The sequence below is a fragment of the Formica exsecta genome, unplaced genomic scaffold, assembly GCF_003651465.1.
Source record: "Formica exsecta isolate Colony F162 unplaced genomic scaffold, ASM365146v1 scaffold1505, whole genome shotgun sequence".
Lineage (NCBI taxonomy): Eukaryota > Metazoa > Arthropoda > Insecta > Hymenoptera > Formicidae > Formica > Formica exsecta.
In genome coordinates, this window is record NW_021848831.1 from 138,301 (window position 1) to 151,262 (window position 12,962).

At 34.3% G+C, this 12,962-nt stretch overlaps 1 protein-coding gene across 9 annotated transcripts in view; it reads left to right on the forward strand.

The window, feature by feature from the left end:
- LOC115232900 (dystonin) overlaps positions 1-12,962 on the forward strand; it is a 112,243-nt gene extending 99,281 nt beyond the window's left edge. For 4 of the 9 annotated variants that reach the window (XM_029803061.1, XM_029803062.1, XM_029803059.1 and 1 more), the window contains 11 exons: positions 65-294; positions 427-544; positions 1,953-2,015; positions 3,757-3,908; positions 6,971-7,130; positions 7,209-7,340; positions 7,458-7,635; positions 8,150-8,212; positions 8,638-8,748; positions 9,146-9,205; positions 9,394-12,962. In XM_029803061.1, the coding sequence (XP_029658921.1) occupies positions 65-294; positions 427-544; positions 1,953-2,015; positions 3,757-3,908; positions 6,971-7,130; positions 7,209-7,340; positions 7,458-7,635; positions 8,150-8,212; positions 8,638-8,748; positions 9,146-9,205; positions 9,394-9,556 (1,430 nt within the window). In that variant the 3' untranslated portion in view covers positions 9,557-12,962. Of the gene's footprint in view, positions 1-64; positions 295-426; positions 545-1,952; positions 2,016-3,756; positions 3,909-4,720; positions 4,828-6,970; positions 7,131-7,208; positions 7,341-7,457; positions 7,636-8,149; positions 8,213-8,637; positions 8,749-9,145; positions 9,206-9,393 lie in introns of all 9 variants that reach the window. The other 5 variants (XM_029803064.1, XM_029803063.1, XM_029803065.1 and 2 more) reach the window with 2 other exon arrangements.

Below are 12,962 nucleotides of genomic sequence, written 5' to 3' on the forward strand. Positions count from 1 at the left end.
TTCCCCCGAACAAAAGCAGATCTGCTGTACGCGTTTTCTAATATCTTAATTCTTTTATTTGTAGAATTCGAGACCTCTCGTCTCGAGATGGGTGCCGTTGCTGATCTCTTCGATCGTCATGGCGAGGGCTTGATAGATTGGAAAGAGTTCATCGCCGCTCTGCGACCCGACTGGGAGGAACGACGAACCTATAACGACACAGACAAGATACACGACGAAGTTAAGCGACTAGTTATGCTGTGCACATGTCGCCAGAAGTTCCGCGTTTTCCAAGTTGGCGAAGGGAAATATAGGGTACGTATATGCGGTGGCTGTAATCTAATAGAAAGTTTGTGGCGAATAACTTTAATAACAATGAATTAATTAATATTGACAATAGTATATATTACTATATATTTTAATCACGCGATAACTTTGGAATTGTAGTTTGGTGACAGCCAGAAGCTACGATTGGTTCGAATCCTACGTTCCACTGTCATGGTACGTGTCGGTGGAGGCTGGGTAGCACTAGATGAATTTCTTTTGAAGAACGATCCCTGCCGCGGTAAGTACTCGCCGCGAATCTTTAATCTGCGAAATATTTATAGACGATCCGAGATTAGGCTGAGATAAATCGTGTATTTTTCTCTCTATTCACAATTTTTTCTTTAATATCAAGAGAAAGTGGTTGATCGAATGGACCAATAATTGAACGAACAGTTCAGTTTTGCTAAATGCGAAACAAGACATGTTTGCAAGATGAATTACTCTTTACAAAAGCAATTGAAATAACTTTCAAAAAAAATATCAGTACACTATCTCCTTTTCTCTCTCTCTCCTTCCCTAAGAGGCAATTAAACTTACGTTCCTGTTTAGTTTTCTAATTATCGAAAATGACATACTCTTAAATATTCGTTATTGTTAATAACATCATTAATAAAATCATGCGTTAACATTTTTGTTTCTGTTGTTTTTACTTTATATTAATAGATATTAATTTGCTTTGCTGCATTAAGTATAAGAATGTAATGCCATTTGTGAGAATATCATTGTCATTAACGAAAGCATAATGAACATCGATTCGATATAACTATATGTATGTCTTTATCCTAATACTAAAAAGATATTTATTAGTATATATATACGATTTCGACTCCTGAGGTGTTATAACCTTGTTATTAATTACAGACATTAAACGCAACTCAATGTAAATCTAATATTTAATATTTAATAGTAGGCATATCTAACATTTAATGGACAATTGAGGGTAGTGTACACACATCCGCTGTTTATTGCTTTTGCTTATCTAGTAACCATCTTTTAACCACATGTATTGATTTAATTCGTTAGCTTTTGATTGTTAAGTAAGGGTATTAATTCAGAATTGTTTATATCATCCACATAATTTTTCTCACATCGTATTTTATGTTCGCGCTACTTGCAGTAATTGCATGATGACGATTAATTTGATCGTATATCATTAATTAATGCGTGAAAAAAATGTTCGTTTGCTCTACTTCCTACCATATTTTTTTTATTCTCTCTCTTTCACTCCATTGTATCGATAATTAATACTCTCAATTCTGGTATATCAAGATAAACACTAATTCTCCATCAGAGAACTTCTTCTGGTATAGTAGATATTGTTTCATGGATAGAATATAGGTAGAAGGTAATATATTACAGTAGGCATATATAATCTAACATCTTGTTGACTATATACTAACGCTAACACAACTACTATCCCTTATACTATCCATCGTTCCGTTCCTTCTTACATTCTGTTTAACTCTATGACAAATATTTCCGTTTATTTTTTTTCTGCGCGTCTCTTGTTTCACGAATTTGTTTATCGAATGCCTTTTTCACGAATTATAAAAATCTTGGAAAACCGCGACGAATGATTTGCATGGCTGTACATCTCGCCGCTTTCTAATCGATTTTGTCTCTCGAATCGTGATTAACTCGTTAAGTTTTTCTAATGCCAATACCGGATCCTAACAAACCGGAACAACATGAGGGTTGGTGTCCGCTCGGTGAGAATTGTTTTACGTGCACATAACTCTCCTTCGTGGTCTATACGGCGAAAAATTCGCTTGTGATTATTAAAAAGTTTCATTTGAAACTCCAATCGTGGATATTTATGGAGATATGATGCTCTGCGAAAACTGCAGCTACTATTGTATATCACTTACAATTAGTATAGACCATGAAGGTGATATCCCTACGTGTATGACGCATGACGTTATTCGCTTGTCCGAACTAATTTTCCCAAATGTCATCTTTTTTTTGTTCGAGTATGTCTATATGCGTGCGTATGCGAATGTATCATGTGATTGAACGATTGAATATTGGCTACTTTTTCTAAGGTAAATATATAGATTGGCATAGAAGTGAGAAATATATAAGTTCTAGTTGAAAAGTATCGATGAAGTCGATGTTGCGAAAAATCTACGTTTAGTGATGCCGCAATTGTTTCGTTTTTCCTTCATCTCCGCGTATTCTATACTTTCGCAATTTCTTGATTTGGGTGGTTGGTTCCATCAATTAAATTTATTCGGTTTATTTTTCGTGCGAACACTCTATCCTTGCACAATCTTGTAATATACAGTGTGATTGTTTTATATATTTATTTGCAAAGATCATTCGTAGCTCCTCTGTAGAAATTTTCATGTCTTTGCTACGAGACAATCAATGCATGTTTACTGTTTTTTTAGTATTATTTTTCTTAATTAATATTAAAAAAGAAGGAAATTTTTTATACATGTAAATATACTTAAAACTTATCGATCTTTTCTTTTTTTTTATTTAATTTATCATTAAAATGTTACATCAACCAAGATACATTGGTTTCTTTTAGCATGGTTACAATGTGTAAATTAATTGCTCAGGTATGTATTATAAAATGTACGATAATAAGCGACGTGACTTATTATATTTATATTATAGAGAAAATTAGAAATTATTAAAATATTATATGTAATGATAATCTCTCTTCTCGTCGCGAATCGTACATTTTATAAAAATATCTTGAGCATTGAAATTAGTACTTTATTAATATTATATTACGAAGCTAAGTTTCAGAGTGGCAAAATATTTAGATAGTGACTTCTATATCGCAAATCTTTTCTCGTATAATGACTATATAGTAACGTAAAACTTGTCTTGAGTAACTATATTTATTAATAAGCTTGTATTCGCCCGAAGTTATTTCGATTTTACTATATATTAGAACTTTTTTTTTTGTTCATATATATTCTAAATACGCTGTTCTTTTCTTTTTTTCCATGACACTTTAAACATACATACAAACCTGAATTTACGCCACTCACACCTACACACTTACTCCAAACATGCACGCATATCGTAATACATTTTTTCGCCTTTTATTTTCTCTCGCCTCAAAACTGTACTTTCCTTGTCCATTATTGTCGCTGTTCATTGATAACATGCATGTCTTTGAAATTGTGAATATGTAAAAAAAATATCGTCACTCACACACACCTTCCGCTTCATACAATTCACAACTCTCGTTCCGGATGTTGTCGTTCCGATATTTATTCATTCTTTTTCTTATTTTATTTTTTTTTTCATCCTGTTATTTTAACACGACATCGTTCTCTCGCGTTCGTTATCTCACCTCGATGTCATCTCTTTCTCTTTCTCTTTCTTTCGTTTTTTGTGCAAATTTCAAATCTCTCTCTGGCACCTCTTCTCTCATATACCCTGCATCCCCCAACGCCACTTCCCTAACTGCGTGCACGCAACACACTGTAGCCAAGGGAAGAACGAATATTGAGCTGCGGGAGCAATTCATACTGGCGGACGGCGTTAGCCAGACCATGACGGCCTTCCGGTCCAAACCAAGTCCAACTTCGACGCTGCAGCGTACTCAAATGTCCTCCGCCAATGCTGGACCGATCACCAAGGTAAGGAAAGAGGGATCAGGTGCGGTTTGATATGCGACGAAGCACGCACGGTATTTATTTTCACCGAATTTTTTATTTCTCTGCCGTTAATTTATACAAACTGTTGAACACTTTCGAACTTTTTTTTTGAACCGGTTGAGAATCGGTAGATTAGAAGATTAGAAAGATTAAGTTGCACGTCCAACTTCTTCTGGACAACTCTCTATCAATGTCCACTAGTCGTCGTCCATCGACAATCTGCGTAAGTATGCGACTACTTTTCTACAATTTGTCGACCTTAGCCGTTTGATTTTCGCATGAGCATGGCAGTTTTCGGACAATTACGTTGTTTGAACACGTAGAGGCAGTTAGAAATAAATAACGCTTGTTTATTTTTATCATATCGGTCGATCTTGCGAAGACGGTTCGACTGTATCAATTAAAGACCCAGACAAATCCGTGATGTCTGCGTCTTGAACTTTTTCGTCCAACCTCAGGAGACACGATTTCGTAAATGTTTTGCCCATCTTCTCCGGAAATCCTTTCCCGACCTCATTGCTTTGTGAAAATGGCGAAAAGGACACATCCCAACTTCTATACCAATCATCCTCGCTTACGAAATTTTAAGGAAATTATGAAAATAATGATATTAATTTGTGAAACAAACATTTTCTACGATTTGTATTTCAAATCAAGGGAAAGCGAATTATGTATATCATTTTAGCGTAGAAATGGTACGCTGTACGTTTCAGGAATATTTTTCACTCTTATTGGAGTGAGAGCTTTAAAGAGCGATTGCATGTGGAATCTAAAGATTTTCGTTTGTGGTGTAGCGGAGGAGTTTATGAGCCAGCTGATGCCGATATTTGAGAATTTGAGGCAAAAGGAGGACCTCCCGTGCTCGTATCCCCTCCACATGCACGCCCCCTCTTATCATTGGGTAAATAACGAAATTTTTCTCAATTTTCTATTGCCGTTTCGTGTGATGTTGTTGTACATTGACACACTTGAGTTTGGGTTTTCACAGTACGGCCACTTTGACATAACTCGAGTCCATTGACGGTGTATTGCGCGTAGACTGTCATTGTGTCTGCTTCTCCTCTCTGCTCTATTCTTCTCTATATATCACGAAGATTGCGATAAATGAGCAATTGTCCAGAGATTATGAATAATATAATATGAACGATTATTTATAATCTATCACAAATGCTTCTTTAATTGCTATGTTGTTTATAATGTGATGAATGCATGTCGGAAGAATCGTATCACACTTAAGAATAACAAGCAATATGAAGGAAAATGGATAAAAGTGGGGGAGGGGGGTTTGAAAATAAAAATTTTAGTTTCCAATTTATTATCACACATATGTCATGTCATTTTATTTCTGCGTCGCGCTTATCGAGGGTGTCTACTCCATGGCACACCTTGAATTCTCAGGAATTTTCTTTGTATCTCGAAAAAAGTCAGAGAATTCTTATGGAATTTTGGGATTTGAAGAATTTTTTTTTAAATTCTCTGATAATTTTGCTCTCATATTGTAAGCAGTCGGCAAGACAAGTAAATTATGTGTTTAAGATATATTATAAATATATATTTGTCACGCGCGCGCGGTTATTTATTTATTAGTAAAAATGCCTAGAAGATCAGATAATTTTTTTACAAGAGATTTGAGTAGACACCCTGTCTATTCTTTATGAGGACTGCATGACGAGGATCTCTGGCGCGTCTGATAAATGTACTTTGATCTGGTACCGATTAAAGAGATTCGTAGCACACGTTGCGTCAAATTCTGTGGAATGCAATACCTTGTCGCATCATTCACCATTTGTATCACTTTGCATCGAATCGATTTTTCTTTAGTTGATCGTTGAATATGTCTGATTTTATTGACAGAATTATATTTGGACGCCTCTAATCCCCGCCCTTTTGCCCCCCGGTAGAGAATGATTGACTTGAATCTATCCTATTGTGAGCATGAAGAGATTTAGCTGATTTTCATTTCATGCGAATGTGTAATAATAAATCTTAAACAATAAGCTCGCGATACGCAATTTTTTGAAGATCAATTTCTTGATTCTCGTATGCATTTTTCAAAGTCTCGCTAATTACTGTTGATGACAATTACGAAATTTTTTTATCAGCAGCTAGAAATTTCGAAAATAAATTCGCATCGGGGATATGTAGTTAATTTATTAAACATTGAATTATGCATAATGTCGTGTCCTGTATTACTGCGTGCGTAGTGGCATTGATTGGAGATACCTCGAATCACCATAAGCTACTGTATCTCTCCCAACTTCTTCTGGTAAGTTTGCATGACAGTGTAGCTTTATTCAACTCTGGTAAAAATGGTAGTGATTTTATTTTATTCCTATATTATTCAATCGCTGTATTATCAATAATGATAGCGCTTTGACAAGCGTAAGGGACCGCAAATCGATATACTTTTACCAGTTGACCGCTGTGTACAAATTTATGTTGCCTGTTAAACTTTTGAACAAATTTATCGATCTATGTAGTAATTAAATTTTTTTTGCCTTCTTTTTTACTGATTGCATTTATTTACATATTTTCAATAAATTCGAGCAATAATTGAGGCCTAATATTATTTATATGTTGTAGTAGTTTTCTTTTTTCTTTCGTGGTAGACAATTTTGTTCGTAGTAAATGTTAGAGAAAACATCTTGTATTACCGTGAAGATATCAAGAGAATTTAATGGTAATTAATTCATACGAATGCAAATATTTTTTTACTATATTAAATATTATATATCTTATTTTATTTTTTTTTATATGATTAATTCACAAAAATTAATAATTTTGTATTTTTTTTCTTTCTTCAGTAGCTCTTTAACAAATTTTTATCAAGAGCATTTTATCGTATTACGTGCGACATAAACTTGCATTATAACGAATTTTTACAGTGTTGATAATTTAATAATTTTATTTATGGCGGCAGAGAACGCGTAATACAAAATTATCTGATGATTCCGTTGATTAAACACGAATCACGATGGCTTTTCTTGCTTCTCCCTGCTTATGTTTACATGTAAAATTTATCAATTTTTGTTTTTATCATCTAGGTGAGAGAACGCAGCGCTCGCAGCGTACCTATGGGTCAATCGCGAGCCTCGCGCTCATCCTTGAGCGCCGGCACGCCGGACAGCCTTAGTGACAACGAAAGTTCCTTCAAGATATCTGCTAGGAAAAGCAGTACGCCTTATAGATCCGCCGTGACGCCCGGTAAGTTATCTAAATAAGAATTTGGAAAAAATGTTTCTGATAAACATAACATCTATAATCATGCTGTGATGACCGCAGGTGGTAGCCGTCCATCTAGCAGGCCAGCCTCAAGACCTGCCTCCCGACCTGCTAGCAGACCGAGTAGCCGACCCGCGTCGAGACAAGGAAGCAAGCCACCCAGTCGATATGGTTCAACGCAGTCGTTGGATGGTACGAATAAAACTCACAAATAGCTTCTATTTTATATTATATATATATTATATATTTTGTTTTATGGCTTTTTTTCGCTCCATTTGAATAAATTTTTAAAATATTATGTTTGCGCAGATGATTCGTGCACTCCGAGTCGCATTCCGCGAAGGACCATCCTGGGTGGCAATACACCGACATCCAGTAGACATAACAGTATATCCGGTAGGAAACTTACGACCCCGGTGAACGGTTCGAGTTCGCGACCCCGTACCCCGACAGGATTGATTAGTCCCGCCAGCGGGGTGCCCTCCAGGTTTGTAGCCCGCAACATTTACTTTCCATCGAAATATATTTAAAACAGATCACGGACTAACTCGCATCAGTGTGTCCCTTAAATAGAAACATACATAACCGATTATTATAACATTTGCATTAACGAGCATCTAGTATTACCTCATCCTACATTAAACTGATTGCGATAGTTCGAGGAATATTCATAAATATGTTATTTTTTCTCCAAGTAATCGAGGATTTATTTATCGAATGAATTTTTCTTGTTTTTCTTTTTATTCTATTTATCTTGTTTTTTTTTTAAACCTTAATATTACGGTTCCACTGCATACATTTGATACGTACCACGTAAAATAACGCCAAAGTACTAACATCTGAAGGAACAAAACTCAGATTCGAGGGATTTGCGATGCGATGGCACTACATATTGATCGATCGAACTTCATTACATCCCGTGTTAACTATTTATACGACTAATCAATCGATTATAATATTTCAATAATCATTAACGGATTTGGTTAACAACGTTTTTTTAGGTTTGGCTCAATCCATAGAGCTTCGAGCATTCCAACCCTGACTGGTGTCGGAACACCTATCAGGTAAAGCAAATTAACGAATCGGCAATTTTGAGTAAAACTGGTCCGGGAAAGTGGATTCTTGCGGCTTTTGCTTTGCGCTTTGCATTCTGTTTTTATCATTCTATCTTTTGTTTCGCATTTATAAAAATTACAGCAATAAGCAAAATGCAAAGCGCAATATTAGAATGCTGCAAGGTATTTTATGGTGTAGGGTATCGCTCTTTATATAAAACACGTGGTGACGGTAATGCATTTAAACCTGTTCTGTTGTTTTATTTCAATCCTTGATCGTATTTTCTTTTCATTCTGTTTTTTTATTTCTGTTTCTTTGTTCGTTTAATTTTCGTGCGACGTAGAAAGAGATTCCTTTGGCATATACTTATATGCAATATGTATACAGTTCGTTCGCAATAAAATGATGTTTCGATTACTCGTTAATGCCTTAGCCGCTCTAGGATACCCGTGTATGTGGGGGTGGATATAAAATCTCCTCAGTCGACCACCAGCAATATGTCGACTCAAAGCAACCATTCTACAATTTCTACCGATTCCACTGGGTATGGCTGCTTTTCCGCTTTTACATGTGTAACCCGTTTTCTGTTTCTTCTGACACATTTTGGTTTCTTGTCCTTCTTACTTCTTACGAATGTTTTGTTCTCGTTTTTTGTTCTTTGAATTTCTCGCACGATTGATACCATTATTATTTGACATCTATTATGTCTATCTGCCATTAATATCCGCAGTTCGCTTATTAAATCGCATAGTTTTAGATCATTTCACAAGAATAGCTTGCTTCGTCTAATAATATTATGTCGAGAATGCAGTCAAAATTTATGAAGTATAGTCATTTCGATGTTACAGCTTTTATTTATTACGAGTTTTGTGTTGATGCTTGTATGATGATCGTGTTTGTTTATACTTGTCAACTAACAACGTTTTCTTTCACAATGCTAGGAGCAGCTCTGTGTGTACAAATTCAGCAACTAATATACCAACAGCCATTAAACAAGCTAGGTAAAAGTATTAATGTTCATTCACAAATTTTCCACTTGTCTTCTTTTTCGTTCGTCTATAAGATTTATCTAAAGAAAAGAGTATTTTGATACTGATTTGCATATTCGAGCGGCTCCAACGTTGAGAGGTAAAACCCACGCGGATGCGCGTGTGCAATCGCTTATGTATACCGTGATCATTTGTTTCAGGGTACGTACACCGTCCAGTGGATCCAGCACGCCGCTACCGCCGTCCTCGAAATTATCGAGGAAGCCCTCAGGAGCTTCCGACACATCCGTGTCGGGAACGACCCCGAGTACACGAAAGGGAAAACCCACGCCGATCGAACAACGCGCGCCGTTTCGATTATAAGCTTATTAACGAATACACATAGCTTATAAAAATCTGCGTATTATACATATATACATATATATATTGTATGCCTGAGCGCGAAAGTTATATAAATATAAAACATCCCCGTCGCAAATTTATAACGATGACCGCATGGTATTACAGGGAACACGAATAGTTATTGTGTACGATGAGAGAGGATAATGTGTGTGTAATATATAAATGCCAAATTTGACTTGATCAAAATTTCATAGGCAAATGACGATATCTAGAAATTACGATATGATCTTTGCATTTCGTTGAATTTTACCAAGTACCGAATGCCATTAAAATTATACGAATATATCAATGAGTATTTGATACTCTCTTAGGTGGTAAGGGGAATTACAGACAGTTTTGAGGAAATGTATTTATTTTGTGCCCGCGTTACATAGAGAAAGTGCTTAAAGCGTATATCTAGTTATAATAATCCATAACAGTGACATATAAATAATTGTTACAAATACCTAAAGCTTGGTATTACCAAAAGTGCAGGGTAATGCTCTATAACTGAAAATGTTTAGGCGAGATACAACAATATCTCTGCCGATTTTCTCGATAAGGACAATACTATACTGAAAAGATTTTAACGTAAAAAAAAAAAAAAAAAGAAATCAGCGATATATATGTATTATAATTACGCTTATTGTGTTTTTGAAGTATATTTAGTTGCCTGTAACTACTTTTATAATGTAGCATAGTTTGCTCATTTGTCGCACGCATACCTTTGCGTGTTTTATATGTCGTGTAAACCATCGAGAGTTTTTCTCGATAAGATTTTTGACTTCTGATATTGAGCAAATTGTACACTTGAAGATATTAATTTATTCAATATTTTTGCTTGACTTATATATTTGCGTGGGTTATACGACGTAATTAACGTCTAATGCGCATTTGTTAAAAAACAAAAATAAACTGTATTTGCGCGTTTTTTTAGCTTATGATACATAGATTATGATTCGACATTTATTTTTGTTATCCGTTTCGCAAATGGAATCGTAAATGTTGGTTCAGTGGTATATATTTTCGTTAAATAAGATTAAGCATAATTTTTTTGTTTTTTTTTTTTATATTATATATACGACAATAGAGAGAGAACCATTAATTTTTTAAGCTATGAATTTTGAATGATCATAAAATTTTGTTTGAGATTAATATATTGCTTTGAGAAATATTTTAACGTATTTATGTTCTTGCGAAACGGAATATCTCATGGTTTTGTAAAAAAAACTATGACAGTAATCAAATCTAATTTATGATTACGCATAAGTTTAATCCTTGAGCGATTGCATCTAAAAAGTGCGATTCTTTATAATAATTCGAAATTATTCTCTTAAATAAATTTTTTATTGTCAATTTTTATGCTTGTTTTTCGAGCATTGTAATACATAATTATAATCGAAATGATATAATATTACATTATAAAATATTGCTTAAATAATAAATTTTGATGGCGGATGTTAAATAATAAAGTTGAGTGATAAGTGTGTCACTTATGCATCCGCTCCAGGATTAACTTACGATCCGCTTTTGTTACATGTTTGCGAATCGATTTATTAATGATTAATAATGAAAAATAATTGTTATATAATTATAATTATATATAAGATATATAATTTAATTATATATAGTTATATAATTTAATTATACAATAATTATTAATGATTATAATATATCGATTAATGCGCGAGAGATCTAAGAGTTCGAAAGAACATACTTAACAGCGTTAAGATACTAAAAAAAGATAAAATTGTGTGAATATATAGCTAAGTAAAATATATTCCGTTGCGCGAAGTGGCCTGTTAGGTGACGGGTAAAAAAAAGAGAAACTCTGAAAAAAGACATTTCCATTTTTTTTTACATGTATATTTTTAGATGCGATTAATATAACGAGATATGACTCGCTCTGCCTCTTATAAATATTACGTAAATGCGATTAATCTTATTAACAACTTCTCAAGGTACGATTTTTGTTTCTTTTCCACATACCGAGAAGTGCTGTATCGACGCTAATAATAATGATAATAATAATAATGCAGTAACGTAAAGTAAAGAAAAATATAACAGGTACACGCACACACATGACATATTTCAATGAAGACTCTCGACCCGTTTCTTTTCTATTTCTCATTTCCTAAAAGCAAGTGTTGAACACCATGTAAAAATGTATATATGATATTTTAATGCGTGCGCGCATATTTTTTTCAAGTTTTATTTTCTAATTCAAGTCGCGGATGCTGTCGTCAGGATACGAATTCCGTCATTAATTACATGTCGATTCTTACATCGAGCATTGCTACTTTAGCTACATAGCAGAATTTTGCGAGAACTGATAAGGTTTTTCCAAACGAGGATAACGTGCCAATTTAATTCTTTTAATGTTAACTGGCAGATGCAATGTATAGTATATCAAGCAGAAACATTTCGGGAGGATCTGGTGGATGAGACGACAGCTTTGTGCATGCTTCGCTAATAAGGCTTACCAAGTATCTCCTTGCGGTGCTCCTGTGACTTGCAGACATATAATTTATAGGAAGCTACATCTCTATGTCTAAACGAATTTTGTGCAGTTTTTACAACACTCTGAATTTACATTTTTGACATGCGTAAAAACACTCCTCTATTGTAATGCTAACCGTTGTAATCGGTGGTATATGTTTTTACTGAATGCTGGGACGAGACACGAAATGTTGGTGGTACGTGTAAGAGAGAAATCACTGTCAAAAAATGTGTAAAGTATCAAAATAGTGTTTATCACATACAGTTTTACATTGTCTGTGTGTTCCCCCACATTCTTCCTTTCTCCTTTTTTAATCGGCCTTAGATTTGGAGTTTTTGGTAATAGGTATGATATAGCAATCGGCGATAAACATTTCCATAGGTTTTGGAATTTTTTGATAATACACAAAATAGATGTCTAGAGATGTAAGTAATATATTTTAAGTTTAAAAAAGTATAACGATATAATAGTTAAAAAAAAAAGATAGACCGCGCTTGCATAGTCGTTTTATTATTAATGGCTCAGAGATCTTGCCATTCTTCATTAGATTTAGCTTTGGTGAACATTTTAATTCTTCATATCTATGAAGAAACGTAACATTTCCATATATGATGGAGTCACCGCATCCACATCAGCGATCGAACCATGAACATAAGAAATAACTGGATCGGCTGTAATCCATGCGGTGTGTACTAAGCCAACAGGGGAAATATTAGATAATATATTAATACGGAAAAAAACGGGTGAGAAACTTATAATATTGTAATAATAAATTCAAAATATTTTGTGGATTATAGTCTAGCGTAAATATATATATGAACTAGTATGAAGTGTGTAAAAACAATAAAGGGAGATTTATAATAAATAAAATGTTTTTGGAATATTACA